The sequence below is a fragment of the Oratosquilla oratoria genome, chromosome 40 (assembly GCF_046742065.1).
Source record: "Oratosquilla oratoria isolate Oo_2021 chromosome 40, ASM4674206v1, whole genome shotgun sequence".
NCBI classification, from domain to species: Eukaryota; Metazoa; Arthropoda; class Malacostraca; order Stomatopoda; family Squillidae; genus Oratosquilla; species Oratosquilla oratoria.
The window spans coordinates 42,063,092-42,088,006 of NC_134816.1; the positions used below are offsets into that span (position 1 = coordinate 42,063,092).

The window sequence follows — 24,915 nt, forward strand, 5'->3', positions numbered from 1 at the left end:
GGGGCTGAGGAGGGACTCGACATGTTGACGAGGGGGGGGGGGTGTCTCAGAAAATAAACTCAGATGATGATCATTCACGAACATCTGAACATGGGAGGCATACCATGCTGTTTTGATCCCGGTAAAAAAGTTGATTTTCTAACCTCACTTATCTATTGTTCGAGTGAGGTATATCGAGTTTCTAAACCCACTGCTGGAGGTCTATTATTATCACTTCACCGAGCTGCTATTCCACTTGGTTGTAAAAAATTACACGGTACTTTGGGCAGGATTGTAATCAAAACCTCCTCTACATGCTCTGCATGCTGTGACTAGGGTTTCTTGAGCTGGATTAAATGTCTCTGAATGGGGGTATTATTGTCTGCCAATCATCAAATTGTGTAAGAAAGGAAATCAAGTGTATATTTTTACCGTGACCAATTCATCATGCAGTACATGCCATAGGAAATTCAGGGCCAATGTGGAAATTCAAAAGCTTCTTATATAGTACTGTGGGCCCTGGCATCTAATCACCCTTTTAACCCATGTAGCATAAACGTCTGTGTAAATTGATTCATGAAACATTACCTGAAGTAGGCTATATTTCTTCAATTGTCGAATAAACAAAAATTGAAATAAAAACAAAAACAAAAAGGTTTTACGGTTTGTAAAACATTTACATGAATGAAAATGAAATTCATATATAGCTGAACAAGCACTTTTGAAACATAAGCACTTCCCTAGAAACCATTTACATATTTCAATGACAAAAAATGTAATCCTCTTCCTAAACTTAATTGCAAGTTGTTCCTTAAGAATAGTTTTAAAATCATTGTTTTCTTCATTCAGTGTCCTTTATATGAAAAAACCAGTAAATCCTTGATGTTTTGACATTTCATGGATTTCAACCATAAACAGATAAAGTTAAAAAAAAGAAGAGAAACTCACGATGATATATCTCAGGAAATACATCGTTCCACCTACTTTAAAATGATACGCCTATTTCTATGGTTGGCAGGAAATGCATCGATAATCATATCCCTGTCTAACATCTTTGCTCTTTGGGAACTGATGTTTAAAACTCCAAGATTACTGGTACGTTTGTCACCGCTACTGTTACACAATTTTTCAGTTGCTTTAGGCACGAAAAGCTTCTTTCACATGATGCTGATTTAACTGGAAGAGTAACACTAATACGCACTAGCTTATACAAATCTATGAATGCATCTTTGTACGGTTGAAGCATGATGGCAAGTTGCATAGGTGTGTCCACTTCCATTCCCTGCTCCTGCTTTCTGGCAATCAACCTTCTTAGTTGGTGCTCTACGGATAGATGTTCGTCCTCCACCCCGTAATTTGCTGCCATTCCTGATAGCTTTTCCTTGTTCAGAAAGGTTGGATGATTGGGGTTGAGGGCAGATACTCCAATAAGTACCTGACATGCACACAGAGAAACTTGTCTATCACGGAGTAGTAAATCCGTCTCTTGGTAACATCGGAGTCATTCGAATCATCATTTTGTCCTATGCCGGATGTTATGACAAACTCATCCAAGTATCGTGGGGCTGCCCTTTGCCTCTGACGTGCAAGTTGTCTGCGAATCCCTACAGTCTGGCACAATTCTTCAGCATGATTTCGTAGTTGCTCCCAGCTCTCTTCGTTTCTCATCTCTGTGAGACTAGACATCACTGCTTCAACCAAATCAACTGCTGAGGCAAGCTGGAGATCAGGGGACTGGAGTGGATCTGACAAGGTTTTCGTCAAATGCACCAATTAAACTCTCCATGAACACCAGATTCATCACAAAATGGTGATCCAGAAGGGCAGTGAGTGACCTTGCTCCACTGGCCCTGTCCACACTTCCCCCTTTCAATGTTTTAGGGTTGCAACGATGGCAGGCAAGGTCCTCTTAACAGCTTGGCAGGCTGAGTGTTGGCATGCGCATCTGGTGTCCGATAACAGTTTGAGTTCTATATGTGGTCTTTCTGGGTTCAGCTCCTTTTGGAATTTTAGAAATTCCTGATACACCACCGACGAGGAGAAAAAGTTGTACAGTGATTGGATTGTGACGAGAAACTCAGAGATTAACTTTATACTGTTTACACAGTCAACTAAAACGAGGTTTAGCCTATGAGCATAGCAGTAGATGTATACAGCCTGTGAAACATCTCTTCTGAATCATTCTTGGACCTCATTGGTGCAAACCGACATAACTGCCGCTCCATCATAGCACTGACCGACACAGGTACTGTGGTCAATTTTACATTTACCTAAATTTTCTTTCTTCTTGAGTACCGATTCTGCATCAAGGCCTTCAGCCGGTGTGGAATCCAAGAATTCTTCATGAAGCTCCTGATCATGGAGATACCTCGCAACAATAGAGATCTGCTCCTTCTTCGCTATATCCTTCGTTTCATCCACCATGATGGCAAAGTGCTCTGCTTGTTTCACCTCATCACTTATCTCCTTTCTGAGCATACCTGCCAATATTTCAAAAAATTCATTCTGTATATCGTGGTGAGTATATTTTGCATTCCCCAGACCGTTAACTTTTTTTGCAACTGTATGATCATATTTGGCTAGCACATTAATTCCAAAAAGTTTCCTCGATTGTCAGATTCAACCCCTTCTCTGTGCCCTCTCTGGGCAACATTTTGACATGCTGTATAGAGAAGTACATCAATAACTGCTCTAATGTACCGCCGATTTTCCGCCACTGTCTTGGCATGCCCGGCATCAATGGCTTGATAAATTGTTGCCCCTGTAACTTTCTGCAATTTTGATTCTCCCCAAGCTTGCATCGCAAATTTATGACAAGCTGAAGTATCATGAGCCTTCAGAGACATGGTTGCCTTCTTCCAATTCTTGAATCCAGTGTGGGTGAATGATTGTTCACCTCGACCAAGATGGGAAGTTGTAAAATTACAACATGCAAAACACTAAGCTGCATCTTTGACCACGGAATATTCAAGCCAAAAATATTATTGGTGCCATCGTTTATTGAATTATCTTGTCTGACCACCTTGCATGTGTGAAGGATATTTCTTCAAATCAGGACAGGTAGGCCCACTATCTGGCAGCAGGCTGATGTCGTTTGGCCCTGGAGGACGTCTTGTGTTTTTCTGGGTACTGTCATCATCCACATTCTCTTCCAACTCCGGATTTTCAGTAGAACTAGAAGTACATGGTTCTTGATCGTCGTCATTAACTCGTTGCCTATTGTGGGGAATTAGGAAGTGATCCATGACATATACAGAAAGATAAAACACATGATTAAAAATGGGGGTGGGACGAATTTTTCTTTAGTACTATAGGCCCTATACATAACACACTAACAATCAGAAATTGTGTTCATTTTCGTGGCTCATTCGGCCCTCGCTAGCAATGGCTGATTCGGACCACTTTTAGACTTCATGACTCATCCGTCAATTGTTACCAATGGGAAATGCATTAGGTAGGTTAGGTTTTAACTGAATTAACTAAATTAGGTTGGGTTCAGTTAGGTTAGCTTAGGTTAAATATTTGTATAAATATTCCATCCTTTATATGACTTTTGTTACAAAAATATGTTAAGCTTATTAATTTTTACATTGATTCTAATTCTCTAAGAAGAGATTGATATTTCTTTAACATTTCTATCTTTCCTCTTTGTCTTTTAACCCAAAATTCATATAAAACATTATTGGCGTTCTCAATATCACTATTATCAAATAACAACATTTATAGTATAGTAACAGTGTCTTCTTGATAGGGTCGCTGGATTCGTTTAAAATCCAATATTGGTAATATTGGACTCGAAACCGAGCGGGTCCCCCTGCGCTAATGTGCTGCGAGCAACAACCACTAAACGAATAGAAAACATCCTTAAGAAACAAGAGCCTGTATAGTTATTAGTGGAACTGTGAAATTAAGAAAAAGCATGTGCTTCACAACGAAACAAGAACAGTGGAAAGTACATATACAGTTTTTTGTATAATTATGCATAAAAATGCCCATATATCAATAGCAGCATACAATATAAAAACAGATACATGAAGTGAAATCATCTCCATGTGGGGAAAACGATTTACAAGATTGAAACAGCAAGCTGAAAAACCTCAGCATGTACAAAATCACAAACAAACCCACAACCAACCAAATTGAAACTGCATGAATAACAACCACGAAATTCCAATCAAACTGATTGAAGTTTATAGTTGCCAAGAACGCAATTTCGCCTAAAATATGCATCTTGCTTATGAACACTACATACCACGGACAACGAAGGCTGTAAAATTGAAACTTCAATTGATTTTATTTAATTAGTTTGAATTGATTTCATCATATAGTGCATCTTTAAGAAATTACTCAGTCTCATTAGTCATTAATATCAGTTATATCTGGTTTTCCATATAAATATGATCCAATCATATTGGCACCATATCAAATATGACAGAGAATATCTGGTTTTCCATATAAATATGATCCAATCATATTGGCACCATCTCAAATATGACAGAGAAAAGATCAACGTGGGTAGAAGATAAGAATGAATGCGAAGAAAAGTTTAAGAAGAGTTAAGAACTATGATGAAGTTTGGAGTGTGACAAAGGTCAAATGTGATATAATATATATATATATATATATATATATATATATTCTGGTTGAAATCAACTGCACTAGTTGCTTTAACAATCTTCAAGACTGTATTCTTTAATCTGGAGAATACTTTCCTATTAGCAACTGAGAGGGACAGGAAGTAGTCATTCATGACTCTCAAAAGAATATACACAGTGTATGCCAACTGATATATTTTTGCATAGTAATAGTATTGAACAACTATTGACTCCACCGAAACTATAGTTTTTCGCCTCGTCGTGAGGCGTCTTCAGGGTGAGGACTGCTTTGTAGGATGCTCTGCTATATTGAAGGTCTTCCAACGAATAATGACCGCTGGTTGGATGGGCGGGCTTATAAGGCTCAGCCTGCCTAGCTCAGACGGAATACTGGCCTCTCATTGGCTGAGAGGTGCAGTATGGGATTTTGTCCGGGAGCCAAGGGGGTGGGATTTTGTCTGGAAGCCAAGGGGGTGGGATTTTGTCTGGAAGCCAAGGGGGTGGGATTTTGTCTAGGAGCCAAGAGGGTGGGATTTTGTCTGGGATTCAAGAGGGTGGGATTTTGTCTGGGAGCCAAGAGGGTGGGATTTTGTCCGGGAGCCAAGGGGGTGGGATTTTGTCTAGAAGCTCTGGCCTGATTTGCTGCTGCTCTGGTTACTGGTCCTAGGCGCTGATTGACTAGCTGGACATGTTCCATTTGTTCGCGGGGCTGCTGCTGTCTAAGGGCTTGTTGTTCCTGGAGGGGGTTATTCTTTACAGGGCGCGCGGAAGGGAGAATAAAATCAGCAGCTTGCTGTATGTTGATGGTAGGGCGCTGGCAAGTAATGGATACTGCTTCTGCAATCTGCAGCTTCCTGAAGGCAGACTCCTTGTGAAGAATGTCCGTTTGGTCTAGCAGCTTCTGTAGAGGAGGCTTCATGTTGTTAGTTTCGGTGAAATGCTGGAAAATTGATCCCTGGTTACTATGGGATTGTAGGCGACGCCGCAGTGTAGAGGAGGTCCTGCCAATGTATGTGCTGGAGCCGTCGCAGCGGCCCTCCTGACATGAAAATTTGTATACAACATTGGTGGTAGCCTCACTCGGGGCCCTGGGCGTCGTGCTATTCCTCATAATCAGGGAACTAATGAGGTTAGGTTTGCAGAATATTCTCAAGTCTATGATGGCATTTCTGTTGGTTGGGGTGACTCCTCTCTTGATGATATTCCTAAGGGCATCACACTCCTCGCGGTACCGATCATGAAAAGAATTATGGTGGTAAACGGTGATTTTCTCCTTGGGAGGAGTGGGCAACTGGGTCGAGTCTGCAAACTGGTCCAGTTTTTTCTGTATGACTTTCTCGATGAGATGGTCTGCATAGCCGTTGTTGGTGAGGAGCTGGCGGATACGGTCGAGTTCTCTGTGGATCTCAGTCCAGCTACTACAGTGGGTAAGGGCCCTCTTCACATAGGAAGATATCATGGATATCTTGTATGAAACAGGGCATTCTCCCTTGGCATTGAGGCAGCGGCCCACGTTGGTGGCTTTAGTGTAAACCTTAGTCTTGAAGCCCTGTTCTTGTTTAGAGATGTCCACATCTAGGAAGGGGAGGCACCCCTCTACACTGCGTTCACAGGTGAAGGTCAGGCTGGAATTACCTTCCAGAGCAGTAATCATGAGAGGAACCTCTTCGTCGGTAGTAGTGGTGATGAATATGTCATCGATGTATCTCGCGTATAATCTTGACTCCCAGACAAAATCCCACCCTCTTGAATCCCAGACAAAATCCCACCCTCTTGGCTCCTAGACAAAATCCCACCCCCTTGGCTTCCAGACAAAATCCCACCCCCTTGGCTTCCAGACAAAATCCCACCCCCTTGGCTCCCGGACAAAATCCCATACTGCACCTCTCAGCCAATGAGAGGCCAGTATTCCGTCTGAGCTAGGCAGGCTGAGCCTTATAAGCCCGCCCATCCAACCAGCGGTCATTATTCGTTGGAAGACCTTCAATATAGCAGAGCATCCTACAAAGCAGTCCTCACCCTGAAGACGCCTCACGACGAGGCGAAAAACTATAGTTTCGGTGGAGTCAATAGTTGTTCAATACTATTACTATGCAAAAATATATCAGTTGGCATACACTGTGTATATTCTTTTGAGAGTCATGAATGACTACTTCCAGTCCCTCTCAGTTGCTAATAGGAAAGTATTCTCCAGATTAAAGAATACAGTCTTGAAGATTGTTAAAGCAACTAGTGCAGTTGATTTCAACCAGAATTGCCTTAGAAAAAACTTGTGCCCCAGAAATATATATATATATATATATATATATATATATATATATATATATATATATATATATATAATATAAATACCACTACAATAATGCATTGTAACCTAATTATAAAGTATATTTATATTATCGGTATTAAAGCAATGATTGGTATTAACTAAAAAAAAAAAAAAATGATTAGCATAATCCTTAATACAGTGTAATTTTGTAGTTTGAAATTATTTTTAAATGGTCTCCAGCAGTAAACATTCACCGACCCCCTGGCTATTCATTGACCCCTTGGTTGTTCCAATCGACCCCGGCGGGGTCGATATCGACCACTTTGAGAACCCCTTTGGGCATACTATTGTCGCCTGGCCACGCCCTGATTCGTTGTATAGCCTATCTCAGATAGGCTATGCATATATATGTCACACATTTCAGTAATGTGCAACATTTCTACAACGGGTTACAGGTGATTTGAGGCGTAGGTCATATATAATGAAAACAGTTGAACTTGCATAACGCCGCATACAGTATATTGTCCTCATTTCAGATGGGGAGGGTTAATGGTAGGGCTAGCGCTGATGGCTGACAAATTTTTAGACCTGGCCATTAAAAATTTCACTTAATAAAATTATCTTAATGAGTGTTTTAAATTTTAAATTTGCTGCTCATTTCAGTTGAGGGGGGGGGGGCTAATGGGGGTGACCACTGTTTGGGGAGGCTAAAGCACCCCCAAGTCCCCCCTTGGCGCCGCCGCTGGACGAACGACAAACGATTAACCTAAAATTCAAAATTAACTCATTCTTTCTCCTTCTTTGTTTCTCTATTTCTCTCTTTTCTTCGTTTTCTCTTTCTTTTTCTATCTACCAATGTCTGCCCATGACGTCACGGCGCATGCGTAAAAGACAACAAACCCGAAGATGACCAACGATCAACCTAAAATTCAAAATATGACGTCACGGCGCATTCGCAAAAGACAACAAACTCGAAGACGACCAACGATTAATTCTTTCAAAATGAATTCTTTGTTTTCTTTTCTTTCTCTCTTTTCTTTGTTATTTAATTTTGTTTTATCTTTTTATATATCAATCTATTCGTTATTTAATTTTCTTGTTTATTTTTATCTACCAATCTCTGCCCATGACGTCACGGCGCATGTGCAAAAGACAACAAACCTGAAGACGACTAACTATCCTAAAATTCAAAATTAATTATTTTTCCTTCTTTTCTTTCTTTTTTTCTCTCTCTCTCGCTCTTTTTCCTTTTTAATTTTATGTTTTATAATTTTTTTTATCTATCAATCGCCGTCCATGACGTCACGTCGCATGCGCAAAAGAAAACAACGACAAACCTGAAGACGAACGACAAACGATTAACCTAAATTTCAAAGTTAACGTCACGATGCATGCGCAAAAGACAACAAACCCGAAGACGACCAACGATTGACCTAAAATTCAAAATCATTTCTTTCTCCTTTTCTTTCTCTCTTTTCTTTGTTATTGAATTCTAAATTCGTTGTTTAATTTTCTTCTTTTTTTTCTTTTTTTTTTATCTATCAATCTCTGCCCATGACGTCACGACGCATGCGCAAAAGAAAACAAACTCGAAGACGACCAACGATTAATTCTTTCAAAAAAAAATTCTTTCCTTTCTCTCCTTTCTTTGTTATATAATTTCATGTATTATCTACCTTTTTTATCTATCAATCTATTCGTTATTTAATTTTCTTGTTTATCGTTTTTTATCTACCAATCTCTGCTCATGACGTCACGGCGCATGCGCAAAAGACAACAAATCTGAAGACGACTAACGATCCTAAAATTCAAAATTAATTATATCTCCTTCTTTTCTTTCTCTTTCTCTCTATATATATCTCTCTCTCTCTCTCTCTGTTTTTTTTATCTTATGTTTTATCATTTTTATCTATCAATCGCCGTCCATGACGTCACGTCCCATGCGCAAAAGAAAACAACAAACCCGAAGACGGACGACAAACGATTAACCTAAAATTCAAAATTAACTCATTCCTTCTCCTTCTTTCTTTCACTCTTTCTCTCTTCTTCTTTTTCTCTTTTTTTTTTTTTTTTATCTACCAATCTCTGCCCATGACGTCACGGTGCATCCGCAAACGACAACAAACCCGAAGACGACCAACGCTTGACCTAAAATTCAAAATTAATTCTTTCTCCTTCTTTTCTTTCTCTCTTTATCTCTTTTCTTTGTTATCTTATTCTAAATTCGTTGTTTAACTTTCTTCTTTTTTATCTCTTTTTTTATCTACCAATCTCAGCCCATGACGTCACGAAGCATGCGCAAAAGACAACAAACTCGAAGACGAACAACGATTAATTCTTTCAAAATTAATTCTATGTTTTCTTTTCTTTCTCTCCTTTCTTTGTTTTATAATTTTATGTTTTATCTTTTTTATCTATCAATCTATTCGTTATTTAATTTTCTTGTTTATCTTTTTTTTTTTTTTACAATCTCTGCCCATGACGTCACGTCGCATGCGCAAAAGACAACAAAGCCGAAGACGACTAACGATCCTAAAATTCAAAATTAATTATTTTTCTTTCTTTTCTTTCTCTTTCTCTCTATCTCTCTCTCTCTCTCTGTTTTTTAATTTTATGTTTTATAATTTTTGTTACCTATCAATCGCCGTCCATGACGTCACGTCGAATGCCCAAAAGAAAACAACAACAAACCCGAAGACGGAAGACAAACGATTAACCTAAAATTCAAAATTAACTCATTCTTTCTCCTTCTTTCTTTCTCTATTTCTCTCTTTTCTTCGATTTCTCTTCTTTCCTTTTTTCTTTTCTTTTTTCTATCTACCAATCTCTGCCCATGACGTCACGACGCATGCACAAAAGACAACAAACCCGAAGACGACCAACGATTAACCTAGAATTCAAAAGTAATTCTTTCTCCTTCTTTTCTTTCTCTCTTTATCTCTTTTCTTTGTTATTGAATTTTAAATTCGTTGTTTAATTTTCTTCTTTTTTATCTAACAATCTCTGCCCATGACGTCACGGCGCATGCGCAAAAGACAGCAAACTCGAAGACGACCAACGATTAATTCTTTCAAAATGAATTCTTTGTTTTCTTTACTTTCTCTCTTTTCTTTGTTCTCTAATTTTATGTTTTATATTTTTTATCTATCAATCTATTCGTTATTTAATTTTCTTGTTTTTTTTCTTTTATCTACCAATCTCTGCCCATGACGTCACGGCGCATGTGCAAAAGACAACAAATCTGAAGACGACCAACGATTGACCTGAAATTCAAAATTAATTCTTTCTCCTCTTCTTTCTCTCTTTATCCCTTTTCTTTGTTATTTAATTTTAAATTCATTGTTTAATTTTCTTCTTTTTTTCTCTTTTTTATCTACCAATCTCTGCCCATGACGTCACGACGCATGCACAAAAGACAACAAACTCGAAGACGAAGAACGATTAATTCTTTGTTTTCTTTTCTTTCTATCCTTTCTTTGTTATCTAATTTTATGCGTTATCTTTTTTATCTATCAATCTATTCGTTATTTAATTTTCTTGTTTATATATTTTTTATCTACCAATCTCTGCCCATGACGTCACGGCGCATGCGCAAAAGACAACAAAGCCGAAGACGACTAACGATCCTAAAATTCAAAATTAATTATTTTTCTTTCTTTTCTTTCTCTTTCTATCTCTCTCTCTCTCTCTCTGTTTTTTAATTTTATGTTTTATAATTTTTGTTATCTATCAATCGCCGTCCATGACGTCACGTCGCATGCCCAAAAGAAAACAACAACAAACCCGAAGACGGACGACAAACGATTAACCTAAAATTCAAAATTAACTCATTCTTTCTCCTTCTTTCTTTCTCTATTTCTCTCTTTTCTTCGTTTTCTCTTTTCCTTTTTTCTTTTCTTTTTCTATCTACCAATCTCTGCCCATGACGTCACGACGCATGCACAAAAGACAACAAACCCGAAGACGACCCAACGATTAACCTAGAATTCATAAGTAATTCTTTCTCCTTCTTTTCTTTCTCTCTTTATCTCTTTTCTTTGTTATTGAATTTTAAATTCGTTGTTTAATTTTCTTCTTTATTATCTAACAATCTCTGCCCATGACGTCACGGCGCATGCGCAAAAGACAGCAAACTCGAAGACGACCAACGATTAATTCTTTCAAAATGAATTCTTTGTTTTCTTTACTTTCTCTCTTTTCTTTGTTCTCTAATTTTATGTTTTATATTTTTTATCTATCAATCTATTCGTTATTTAATTTTCTTGTTTTTTTTTCTTTTATCTACCAATCTCTGCCCATGACGTCACGGTGCATGTGCAAAAGACAACAAATCTAAAGACGACCAACGATTGACCTGAAATTCAAAATTAATTCTTTCTCCTCTTCTTTCTCTCTTTATCCCTTTTCTTTGTTATTTAATTTTAAATTCATTGTTTAATTTTCTTCTTTTTTTTCTCTTTTTTATCTACCAATCTCTGCCCATGACGTCACGACGCATGCACAAAAGACAACAAACTCAAGGACGAAGAACGATTAATTCTTTGTTTTCTTTTCTTTCTATCCTTTCTTTGTTATCTAATTTTATGCGTTATCTTTTTTATCTATCAATCTATTCGTTATTTAATTTTCATGTTTATATATTTTTTATCTACCAATCTCTGCCCATGACGTCACGGCGCATGCGCAAAAGACAACAAAGCCGAAGACGACTAACGATCCTAAAATTCAAAATTAATTATTTTTCTTTCTTTTCTTTCTCTTTCTCTCTATCTCTCTCTCTCTCTCTCTCTCTCTGTTTTTTAATTTTATGTTTTATAATTTTTGTTATCTATCAATCGCCGTCCATGACGTCACGTCGCATGCCCAAAAGAAAACAACAACAAACCCGAAGACGGACGACAAACGATTAACCTAAAATTCAAAATTAACTCATTCTTTCTCCTTCTTTCTTTCTCTATTTCTCTCTTTTCTTCGTTTTCTCTTCTTTCCTTTTTTCTTTTCTTTTTTCTATCTACCAATCTCTGCCCATGACGTCACGTCGCATGCACAAAAGACAACAAACCCGAAGACGACCAACGATTAAACTAGAATTCAAAATTAATTCTTTCTCCTTCTTTTCCTCCTCTCTTTATCTCTTTTCTTTGTTATTCAATTTTAAATTCGTTGTTTAATTTTCTTCTTTTTTATCTACCAATCTCTGCCCATGACGTCACGGCGCATGCGCAAAAGACAGCAAACTCGAGGACGACAAACGATTAATTCTTTGTTTTCTTTTCTTTCTCTCTTTTCTTTGTTCTCTAATTTTATGTTTTATATTTTTTATCTATCAATCTATTCGTTATTAGATTTTCTTGTTTTTTTTTTATCTACCAATCTCTGCCCATGACGTCACGGCGCATGTGCAAAAGACAACAAATCTGATGACGACTAACGATCCTAAAATTCAAAATTAATTATTTTTTCTTCTTTTCTTTCTCTTTCTCTCTCTCTCTCGCTCTTTTTCCTTTTTAATTTTATGTTTTACAAAAAAAATTATCTATCAATCGCCGTCCATGACGTCACGTCGCATGCGCAAAAGAAAACAACAAACCCGAGGACAGACGACAAACGATTAACCTAAAATTCAAAATTAACTCATTCCTTCGCCTTCTTTCTTTCACTCTTTCTCTCTCTCTCTCTCTCTTTTTTTTTTTTTATCTACCAATCTCTGCCCATGACGTCATGGTGCATGCGCAAAAGACAACAAACCCGAAGACGACCAACGATTGACCTGAAATTCAAAATTAATTCTTTCTCCTTTTCTTTCTCGCTTTATCCCTTTTCTTTGTTATTTAACTTTTAAATTAGTTGTTTAATTTTCTTCTTTTTTCTTTTTTTTATCTACCAATCTCTGCCCATGACGTCACGACGCATGCGCAAAAGACAACAAACTCGAAGACGACCAACGATTAATTCTTTGTTTTCTTTTCTTTCTCTCCTTTCTTTGTTATCTAATTTTATGCGTTATCTTTTTTATCTATCAATCTATTCGTTCTTTAATTTTCATGTTTATATTTTTTTATCTACCAATCTCTGCCCATGACGTCACGGCGCATGCGCTAAAGACAACAAAACCGAAGACGACTAACGATCCTAAAATTCAAAATTAATTATTTTTCTTTCTTTTCTTTTTCTATCTCTCTCTCTTTCTCTCTCTCTCTCTGTTTTTTAATTTAATGTTTTATAATTTTTGTTATCTATCAATCACCGTCCATGACGTCACGTCGCATGCCCAAAAGAAAACAACAACAAACCCGAAGACGGACGACAAACGATTAACTTATAATTCAAAATTAACTCATTCTTTCTCCTTCTTTCTTTCTCTATTTCTCTCTTTTCTTCGATTTCTCTTCTTTCCTTTTTTCTTTTCTTTTTTCTATCTACCAATCTCTGCCCATGACGTCACGTCGCATGCAAAAAAGACAACAAACCCGAAGACGACCAACGATTAACCTAGAATTCAAAATTAATTTTCTCCTTCTTTTCTTTCTCTCTTTATTTCTTTTCTTTGTTATTGAATTTTAAATTCGTTGTTTAATTTTCTTCTTTTTTATCTACCAATCTCTGCCCATGACGTCACGGCGCATGCGCAAAAGACAGCAAACTCGAGGACGACCAACGATTAATTCTTTCAAAATTAATTCTTTGTTTTCTTTTCTTTCTCTCTTTTCTTTGTTCTCTAATTTTATGTTTTATATTTTTTATCTATCAATCTATTCGTTATTTAATTTTCTTGTTTTGTTTTTATCTACCAATCTCTGCCCATGACGTCACGGCGCATGTGCAAAAGACAACAAATCTGAAGACGACTAACGATCCTAAAATTCAAAATTAATTATTTTTCTTCTTTTCTTTCTCTTTCTCTCTCGCTCTTTTTCCTTTTTAATTTTATGTTTTATAAAAAAAATTATCTATCAATCGCCGTCCATGACGTCACGTCGCATGCCCAAAAGAAAACAACAAACCCGAAGACGGACGACAAACGATTAACCTAAAATTCAAAAATTACTCATTCTTTCTCCTTCTTTCTTTCTCTATTTCTCTCTTTTCTTCGTTTTCTCTTTTTCCTTTTTTCTTTTCTTTTTTCTATCTACCAATCTCTGCCCATGACGTCACGACGCATGCACAAAAGACAACAAACCCGAAGACGACCAACGATTAACCTAGAATTCAGAAGTAATTCTTTCTCCTTCTTTTTTCTCTCTTTATCTCTTTTGTTTGTTATTGAATTTTAAATTCGCTGTTTAATTTTCTTCTTTTTTATCTAACAATCTCTGCCCATGACGTCACGGCGCATGCGCAAAAGACAGCAAACTCGAAGACGACCAACGATTAATTCTTTCAAAATGAATTCTTTGTTTTCTTTACTTTCTCTCTTTTCTTTGTTCTCTAATTTTATGCTTTATATTTTTTATCTATCAATCTATTCGTTATTTAATTTTCTTGTTTTTTTTTCTTTTATCTACCAATCTCTGCCCATGACGTCACGGCGCATGTGCAAAAGACAACAAATCTGAAGACGACCAACGATTGACCTGAAATTCAAAATTAATTCTTTCTCCTCTTCTTTCTCTCTTTATCCCTTTTCTTGTGTTATTTAATTTCAAATTCATTGTTTAATTTTCTTCTTTTTTTTCTCTTTTTTATCTACCAATCTCTGCCCATGACGTCACGACGCATGCACAAAAGACAACAAACTCGAAGACGAAGAACGATTAATTCTTTGTTTTCTTTTCTTTCTCTCCTTTCTTTGTTAACTAATTTTATGCGTTATCTTTTTTATCTATCAATCTATTCGTTATTTAATTTTCTTGTTTATATATTTTTTATCTACCAATCTCTGCCCATGACGTCACGGCGCATGCGCAAAAGACAACAAAGCCGAAGACGACTAACGATCCTAAAATTCAAAATTAATTATTTTTCTTTCTTTTCTTTCTCTTTCTATCTCTCTCTCTCTCTCTCTCCCTCTCTGTTTTTTAATTCAAAGTTTTATAATTTTTGTTATCTATCAATCACCGTCCATGACGTCACGTCGCATGCCCAAAAGAAAACAACAAACCCGAAGACGGACGACAAACGATTAACCTAAAATTCAAAATTAACTCGTTCTTTCTCCTTCTTTCTTTCTCTATTTCTCTCTTTTCTTCGTTTTCTCTTCTTTCCTTTTTTCTTTTCTTTTATCTATCTACCAATCTCTGCCCATGACGTCACGACGCATGCACAAAAGACAACAAACCCGAAGACGACCAACGATTAACCTAGAATTCAAAAGTAATTCTTTCTCCTTCTTTTCTTTCTCTCTTTATCTCTTTTCTTTGTTATTGAATTTTAAATTCGTTGTTTAATTTTCTTCTTTTTTATCTACCAATCTCTGCCCATGACGTCACGGCGCATGCACAAAAGACAGCAAACTCGAGGACGACCAACGATTAATTCTTTCAAAATTAATTCTTTGTTCTCTTTTCTTTCTCTCTTTTCTTTGTTCTCTAATTTTATGTTTTATATTTTCTATCTATCAATCTATTCGTTATTTGATTTTCTTGTTTTTTTTTATCTACCAATCTCTGCCCATGACGTCACGGCGCATGTGCAAAAGACAACAAATCTGATGACGACTAACGATCCTAAAATTCAAAATTAATTATTTTTTCTTCTTTTCTTTCTCTTTCTCTCTCTCTCTCGCTCTTTTTCCTTTTTAATTTTATGTTTTATATAAAAAATTATCTATCAATCGCCGTCCATGACGTCACGTCGCATGCGCAAAAGAAAACAACAAACCCGAGGACAGACGACAAACGATTAACCTACAATTCAAAATTAACTCATTCCTTCGCCTTCTTTCTTTCACTCTTTCTCTCTCTCTCTTTTTTTTATCTTTTTTTTTTATCTACCAATCTCTGCCCATGACGTCATGGTGCATTCGCAAAAGACAACAAACCCGAAGACAACCAACGATTGACCTGAAATTCAAAATTAATTTTTTCTCCTTTTCTTTCTCTCTTTATCCCTTTTCTTTGTTATTGAATTTTAAATTCGTTGTTTAATTTTCTTCTTTTTTCTTTTCTTTTTTATCTACCAATCTCTGCCCATGACGTCACGACGCATGCGCAAAAGACAACAAACTCGAAGACGACCAACGATTAATTCTTTGTTTTCTTTTCTTTCTCTCCTTTCTTTGTTATCTAATTTTATGCGTTATCTTTTTTATCTATCAATCTATTCGTTCTTTAATTTTCATGTTTATATTTTTTTATCTACCAATCTCTGCCCATGACGTCACGGCGCATGCGCAAAAGACAACAAAGCCGAAGACGACTAACGATCCTAAAATTCAAAATTAATTATTTTTCTTTCTTTTCTTTTTCTATCTCTCTCTCTTTCTCTCTCTCTCTGTTTTTTAATTCAATGTTTTATAATTTTTGTTATCTATCAATCGCCGTCCATGACGTCACGTCGCATGCCCAAAAGAAAACAACAACAAACCCGAAGACGGACGACAAACGATTAACCTAAAATTCAAAATTAACTCATTCTTTCTTTCTCTATTTCTCTCTTTTCTTCGATTTCTCTTCTTTCCTTTTTCCTTTTCTTTTTTCTATCTACCAATCTCTGCCCATGACGTCACGACGCATGCACAAAAGACAACAAACCCGAAGACGACCAACGATTAACCTAGAATTCAAAATTAATTCTTTCTCCTTCTTTTCTTTCTCTCTTTATCTCTTTTCTTTGTTATTGAATTTTAATTTCGTTGTTTAATTTTCTTCTTTTTTATCTACCAATCTCTGCCCATGACGTCACGGCGCATGCGCAAAAGACAACAAACTCGAGGACGACCAACGATTAATTCTTTTAAAATTAATTCTTTGTTTTCTTTTCTTTCTCTCTTTTCTTTGTTCTCTAATTTTATGTTTTATATTTTTTATCTATCAATCTATTCGTTATTTGATTTTCTTGTTTTTTTTTATCTACCAATCTCTGCCCATGACGTCACGGCGCATGTGCAAAAGACAACAAATCTGAAGACGACTAACGATCCTAAAATTCAAAATTAATTATTTTTTCTTCTTTTCTTTCTCTTTCTCTCTCTCTCTTGCTCTTTTTCCTTTTTAATTTTGTTTTATAAAAAAAATTATCTATCAATCGCCGTCCATGACGTCACGTCGCATGCGCAAAAGAAAACAACAAACCCGAGGACAGACGACAAACGATTAACCTAAAATTCAGAAAATTAACTCATTCCTTCGCCTTCTTTCTTTCACTCTTTCTATCTCTCTTTTTTTTTCTTTTCTTTTTTCTACCAATCTCTGCCCATGACGTCATGGTGCATGCGCAAAAGACAACAAACCCGAAGCCGACCAACGATTGACCTGAAATTCAAAATTAATTCTTTCTCCTTTTCTTTCTCTCTTTATCCCTTTTCTTTGTTATTTAATTTTAAATTCGTTGTTTAATTTTCTTTTTTTCTTTTCTTTTTTATCTACCAATCTCTGCCCATGACGTCACGACGCATGCGCAAAAGACAACAAACTCGAAGACGACCAACGATTAATTCTTTGTTTACTTTTCTCTCTCTCCTTTCTTTGTTATCTAATTTTATGCGTTATCTTTTTTATCTATCAATCTATTCGTTCTTTAATTTTCATATTTATATTTTTTTTATCTACCAATCTCTGCCCATGACGTCACGGCGCATGCGCAAAAGACAACAAAGCCGAAGACGACTAACGATCCTAAAATTCAAAATTAATTATTTTTCTTTCTTTTCTTTCTCTTTCTCTCTCTCTCTCTCTCTCTCTTTCTGTTTTTTAATTTAATGTTTTATCATTTTTGTTATATATCAATCGCCGTCCATGACGTCACGTCGCATGTCCAAAAGAAAACAACAACAAACCCGAAGACGGACGACAAACGATTAACCTAAAATTCAAAATTAACTCATTCTTTCTCCTTCTTTCTTTCTCTATTTCTCTCTTTTCTTTGATTTCTCTTCTTTCCTTTTTTCTTTTCTTTTTTCTATCTACCAATCTCTGCCCATGACGTCACGACGCATGCACAAAAGACAACAAACCCGAAGACGACCAACGATCAACCTAGAATTCAGAAGTAATTCTTTCTCCTTCTTTTCTTTCTCTCTTTATCTCTTTTCTTTGTTATTGAATTTTAAATTCGTTGTTTAATTTTCTTCTTTTTTATCTACCAATCTCTGCCCATGACGTCACGGCGCATGCGCAAAAGACAGCAAACTCGAGGACGACCAACGATTAATTCTTTCAAAATTAATTCTTTGTTTTCTTTTCTTTCTCTCTTTTCTTTGTTCTCTAATTTTATGTTTTATATTTTTTATCTATCAATCTATTCGTTATTTAATTTTCTTGCTTTTTTTATCTACCAATCTCTGCCCATGACGTCACGGCGCATGTGCAAAAGACAACAAATCTGAAGACGACTAACGATCCTAAAATTCAAAATTAATTATTTTTTCTTCTTTTCTTTCTCTTTCTCTCTCTCTCTCGCTCTTTTTCCTTTTTAATTTTATGTTTTATAAAAAAATTATCTATCAATCGCCGTCCATGACGTCACGTCGCATGCGCAAAAGAAAACAAACCCGAAGACAGACGACAACGATTAACCTAAAATTCAAAATTAACTCATTCCTTCTCCTTCTTTCTTTCACTCTTTCTCTCTCTCTCTCTTTTTTTTTTTTATCTACCAATCTCTGCCCATGACGTCACGGTGCATGCGCAAAAGACAACAAACCCGAAGCCGACCAACGATTGACCTAAAATTCAAAATTCTTTCTCCATATTTTCTTTCTCTCTTTCCTTTGTTATCTAATTCTAAATTCGTTGTTTAATTTTCTTCTTTTTCTATCTACCAATTTCTGCCCATGACGTCACGACGCATGCGCAAAAGACAACAAACTCGAGGACGACCAACGATTAATTCTTTCAAAATTAATTCTTTGTTTTCTTTTCTTACTCTCCTTTCTTTGTTATCTAATTTCATGCTTTATCTTTTTTATCTATTAATCTATTCGTTATTTAAATTTCTTGTTTATCTTTTTTTATCTACCAATCTCTGCCCATGACGTCACTGCGCATGCGGAAAAGACAACAAACCTGAAGACGGCTAACGATTTTAAAATTCAAAATTAATTATTTCTCCTTCTTTTCTTTCTCTTTCTCTCTCTCTATCTCTGATTTTTTTTATAATTTTATGTTTTATCATTTTTTATCTATCAATCGCCATCCATGACGTCACGTCGCATGTGCAAAAGAAAACAATAACAAACCCGAAGACGAACGACAAACGATTAATCTAAAATTCAAAATTAACTCATTCTTTCTCCTTCTTTCTTTCTCTCTTTTTCCATTTTCTTCGTTTTTTCTTCTTTTCTTTTCATTTTTTTATCTACCAATCTCGGCCCATGACGTCACGGCGCATGCACAAAAGACAACAAACCCGAAGACGACCAACGATTGACTTAAAATTCAAAATTAATATTTTTCCTTCTTTTCGTTCTCTCTTTATCTCTTTTCTTTGTTATTTAATTTTCAATTAATTGTTTAATTTTCTTCTTTTTTTATCTCTTTTTTTTATCTACCAATCTTTGCCCATGACGTCACGCGCATGCGCAAAGACAACAAACTCATATGTATAAGTTACATGTTCCATGTATTGAGTAGCTGATTTGATTTGATTTGATTTGATTTGATTCGGATTCAATCATATATACAATAAAATACAATACATGTAAGACTCATATTATACATAGTAAATACAATTGTATATCCGAGGATGGCACAGAAAGTTAAAAGACTTACACTGTGGTCCTCACAAAAAAATGACGTATTATAACTAGGAAAAGAATGTCATATTACAAGCTAGGTTGACTAGAAAAAAGACGTCAAAATTGACTGACATGATTAATCATGGAAGTCGAGTTACATGAGGAAGTTGCCGACCAACCGACTCAAGATCTAGTTCCACTCCTCCCACTTTATCCCCTCAAGTACGCGCATTTTGCTCATACTTGCCCCATCTGTTATAAGTTCAAAGAACTTCAAACCCTTTACTGCATTTCCATCGTCCCATATATATATATATATATATATATATATATATATATATATATATATATATATATATATATATATATATATATATATATATATATATATATATAAATATATATACGAATCTGCATCAGGGAATAATTAATTGGCAACAAATTGCTATTCTTATGTTATTTAACATGTAACCAATTTCTTTTTCTAATTATGAACCACTACAATTCTATCCAAATCTTACAAATCGAGTATATGTTGCACAATTATGGAAAATTGTACTAATCATAAAATGGAAGTACGATAGTATCTTCTTGTTTTTTGTTTATTTGCTTTCAATTTTGGCGTAATTTTTTCACAATATAAACAATAATCTTCGGCAAAACTGTTGGCAATAAATTCAATATTTTCCATTAATTAATTTGAATTCTTACATTACAACTTCCTAAATTCACATCAGCCTTGTATAATATAATTCCATTATTATAATGAGACCTTCCTTTCTATTGCTGAGTCGTTTCACTTTAACAATTAATTACAGACCACATCTTTACTTACCACGACCATACTCCGAGGGTAAATTCGGCCCTTGTAACGAGTAGATTTGATTTTATAACCGAACGACATATTCACAGAAACTACTGTAGCTAATTTATGCAAAATATCTTATCGTCACTCCGATTGGGCGGCCTTCTGACGCACGGTCAACAAGCTAGTTAGAACGTTTTGGACATCAGATGTATTGGACGTTCTGTCGAGTTTGCTAAATATATAAATAAAGGAGAGATCAAAACAGCGCAAATTACCAGGTTATTGAATTATGAAAAAAACAATTCTGTATACATTACTTGTTTTAATAAGAGAAAAATTATTTTGAATTTTACCAGTTTCTACCCAACTTTGCTTCCATCATTGCTGTTTTCATATACTTCTTACTTAAAGACCTAATTGTGGTTCATGTCTTATTTAAAAAGAAAAATTCTTAATGTTATTACTTTTGTTTCCTCCAATTTTAGTTAGTTCCTACACATTATTTTCGAATTTCAAATATTAGTTAAAGCTGGTTTGGAATTAAAATGTCTTCTCTTAAATTATTCCAGTTGTAAAAAGTCTTGTATTTCTAAGTGGCTATTTGTCAAACTGCATTTTACTGATCTGTGTTGTGGCTAATAACAGGCGATATTATTCAGGAAAATTGCATACGCCCGCCAGTTTTATTATCGCAAAGGTGATGGGGGTTATCGGTTAGCAAATACCAATCCTCTTGTGTTTTCGTTTTTTATTTTTTTATCTTTTCATGTTTTTTCTTTAATAAAACACTTAAGATATTTGCAAAAATTCTTGCACTTTGTATATTATACATTTGATTGAACAACTTCTACCCCTTCCATACGGTGCCGCACACGTAGGCGTCATGAGGAGCAAGTGGATTCGCGACACTGACATATCGGCGTCTTGATTATATTTATTGTAGTCGCCCCTGTGTTTTTACATTCTCCCAAATGCGCCCTGAATCCCATTCTCTGTGGTTTTCAAAATTCGCGGGTGAAAGAGAGAACGATCAATATAAGCCGTGACTATATTTTATGATGCGAGTATTATTACGAGACGTCATACGGCTGGCATTGGCTGCTGCCCGCGAGATTTAAGTTCCGTACTGAAGTGGTTTAACTTAAACTTTCCACAAATTTGCCAAGGTTACAAGTGCAAACGTCTCTTTTCCTATAGATCACATTTGAACAGCTACAATAAATTAATAAATAGATCAACAAATTAACATCTTAATACACAAAACAATGAAAACAACAAACATGCAGGATGTTTTATGAAGTTATACCAGTTGTTATTTCCTGACGACACTGCGCTTGTAGCAGGTTCAGAGGAGGGGTTAAAGAAGTCAGCGATGGAGTTTGGGAAGGTGTGCGAAAGAAGGAAGTTGAAGATAAATGTGGATAGAAGCAAGATGGTAAAATGTACAAGAGGAGAATATGGCAGCAAATTGGAGAGGAGTATTGAAGGAGAGTGACTGGAGGAAGTGGGAAGTTTTAGATACTTGGGTGCGAATGTGGCAGGAAAGGGAGGAGTGGAGGTGGAGGTAGAATGTAGATTGAGAGAAGCAAGTAAATACATTGGTGGATTCAAAAGTGTAATGAGAAATAGACATTTGAGAATGGATGCCAAAAAGAGATTGTATGAAGGAGTGATTGTGCCGACAGCACTGTATGGGGCAGAAACATGGAACACAAGAGAGGAAGAGTTTAAAACTGTTTGAAATGAAAAGCCTGAGAAGTATGGTAAGGGTTACAAGGCTGGATAGAGTGAGAAACGAGGAGGTGAGGAGGAGAACAGGGGTGGAAAGGGAGTCGGGAGATAGGGTTGATGAAAGAGTATTGGGATGGTTTGGACACATGGAAAGAATGAGTGAAGAAAAATTAGTAAAATAGGTGTGGAAGAAGTGAACGTGAGGGAGTGACCAAGGATGAGATGGATGGATGGGGTAAAAGGAGCATTGAGAAAGAGGGGAATGTCTGTTGAGGAAGGATGGGAAAGGACAGAAGATAGGGGTGAGTGGAGAATGGTTTTATATGGATGATGCTGTGATGCATGGAAGGGAGTGGGTGGGGGAGTATGTGTGAATGATATTTTGACGCAACCCGAAGGGATTTCTCCCCGTCTTCTCTTTTTCTGCATGAGGGGATGGAGAGGGGGAGGGAGGTCGCCGATTAAATGAAGCGGTCTTGCTGTGGATGTGCTGTGTCATGCTGCATTGCTTCTGACCCAGGGCATTGGGCAAGATGCAGGGATGATCTGTCATCCAGGAGGAGCCAAGAAAAGAGGGGGTGGATTGGAGTGGAGTATGTGGGGATAGAATGGGTGGGAGTGGATTTTGCCTTTGTTTTTTGGCTACTTCCTTTGTAGGAGGGAAAAAAGCCATTAGTATTTGTATATATATATTTATTATATTCTATATTATATATATTATTATATTCCATATATTTTATTTATATGTATATATTTTGTTATATATATTATATAGTCCTTATATTTTATTTATATGTATGTATATATTTATATTAAATATTTATGTATTCCTTATATCTTATATGTATATATTTATTATATGTACATATTTATTATATTTCATACACACATATACCAAAGGCTTTTTCCCCCTACATGGGGGGTAGCCAAAAAGAAAAAGGCATAGAAACCACTCCCACGCACTCCATTTCCCATATATTCCACTCCCCTCCACCCTCCTCCTATCTTGGCACCTACTGGATGACGGGTCATCCCTGCATCCTGTCCACTGCCCTGGGTCAGAAGCAGTGTCACAAGACACAGCACATCCACAGCAAGGCCGCTTCATAAATTCGGCGACCCCCCCTCTCACTATATATATATTCCTTTCTGCAAATTATATTCACATGTCACATGTCATGTTGTTTGCGGACGACACTGCGCTTGTGGCAGGGTCAGAGGAGGGATTGAGGAAGCTGGTGGCAGAGTTTGGGAGAGTATGTGATAGAAGAAAGCTAAAGATAAATGTGGGTAAAAGTAAGGTGATGAGATGTACAAGGGGTGAAAGTGGCAGTAGACTGGAAGTGAACATTAAGGGAGAGCGACTGGAGGAAGTGGATAGTTTTAGATACTTGGGTGCAAGTGTAGCAGGAAAAGGTGGAGTGAAGGTGGAGGTAGAATGTAGATTGAGAGAAGCGAGTAAATGCCTTGGTGGTTTAAAGAGTGTAATGAGAAATAGACATTTGGGAATGGATGCGAAGAGGAGACTGTATGAAGGAGTGATTGTGCCAACAGCACTGTATGGGGCAGAAACGTGGAACATAAGAGAAGAAGAGAGAAGGAGTTTGAATGTGTTTGAGATGAGGTGTCTGAGAAGTATGGTGGGGGTTACTAGGCTAGATAGAGTGAGAAATGAGGAGGTGAGGAGGAGAACAGGGGTGAAAAAGGATTTGGGAGAGAGGGTTGATGAAAGAATATTAGGATGGTTTGGACACATGGAAAGAATGAGTGAAGAAAGACTAGTAAAAGAGGTATGGAAGGCAGATGTGGAGGGAGTGAACATGAGGGGACGTCCTAGGATGAGGTGGATGGATGGGGTGAAGGGGCTTTGGGGAAGAGGGGAATGTCTGTTGAGGAAGGAAGGGAGAGGACGGAAGACAGAGGTGAGTGGAGAATGGTTGTATATGGATGATGTTGTGACTGCATGAGGAGGAATGGGCGGGGGTGGGGTAGTATGTGTGAGTAAATTTTGACGCAGCCCGAAGGGATTTCTCCCCGTCCTCTCCTTATATGCAAAGGGGGACGGAGAGGGGGGGTCGCCGATTAAATGAAGCGGCCTTGCTGTGGATGTACTGTGTCTTGCGACACTGCTTCTGACCCAGGGCGGTGGGCAGGGTTCAGGGATGACCCGTCATCCAGGAGGTGCTCAGATGAGAGGAAGGGTGGGAGGGGTGTGGAGTGTATTTAGGGATGAAATGGGTGGGAGTGTTTTTATGCCTTTCCTTTTGTGGCTACCTCCCTTGGAAGGGGGAAAAAGCCTTGGTATATGTATGTATGTATGTATGTATTTGTGAAATACTGCAGAATATATTCCTTATATTCTATTTCTACTTTCCTTTATGCTTCCCACTTCTAGACCACTTGCAGGAAATTTCCCGCATGTCTATCAGCGTAAAATCTTGCCATGGAGATGTGAATATATATAAAACCCTTTATGTTCCAACTAAATAAACATGGCACTGTACTTACTAACCACTACATAAATTTTCAAATTATTTTTTGTGTGAATATTTGCTAGCCATTACAACTTATCTGTAATAACAATAAAAGAATTCAGTTTTTTCTTTATTTGCTTTTAAAAATATTACTCAAAATAACTCCATAATTCACTTTTAAATATTACTCAAAATAAATCCATAATTTCTTAGAATATAATAAT

At 36.6% G+C, this 24,915-nt stretch overlaps 1 protein-coding gene across 1 annotated transcript in view; it reads right to left on the reverse strand.

Annotated features, from left to right (window-relative positions):
* Positions 1 to 20,537, reverse strand: part of LOC143020819 (nucleosome assembly protein 1-like 1) — a 93,393-nt gene extending 72,856 nt beyond the window's left edge. Inside the window, exon 1 of the mRNA XM_076177626.1 lies at positions 20,514 to 20,537. Coding sequence (XP_076033741.1) covers positions 20,514 to 20,522 — 9 coding nt within the window. The 5' untranslated portion in view covers positions 20,523 to 20,537. The remainder of the gene's footprint in view (positions 1 to 20,513) is intronic.
* Between the last annotated feature and the right edge of the window lie 4,378 nt (positions 20,538 to 24,915).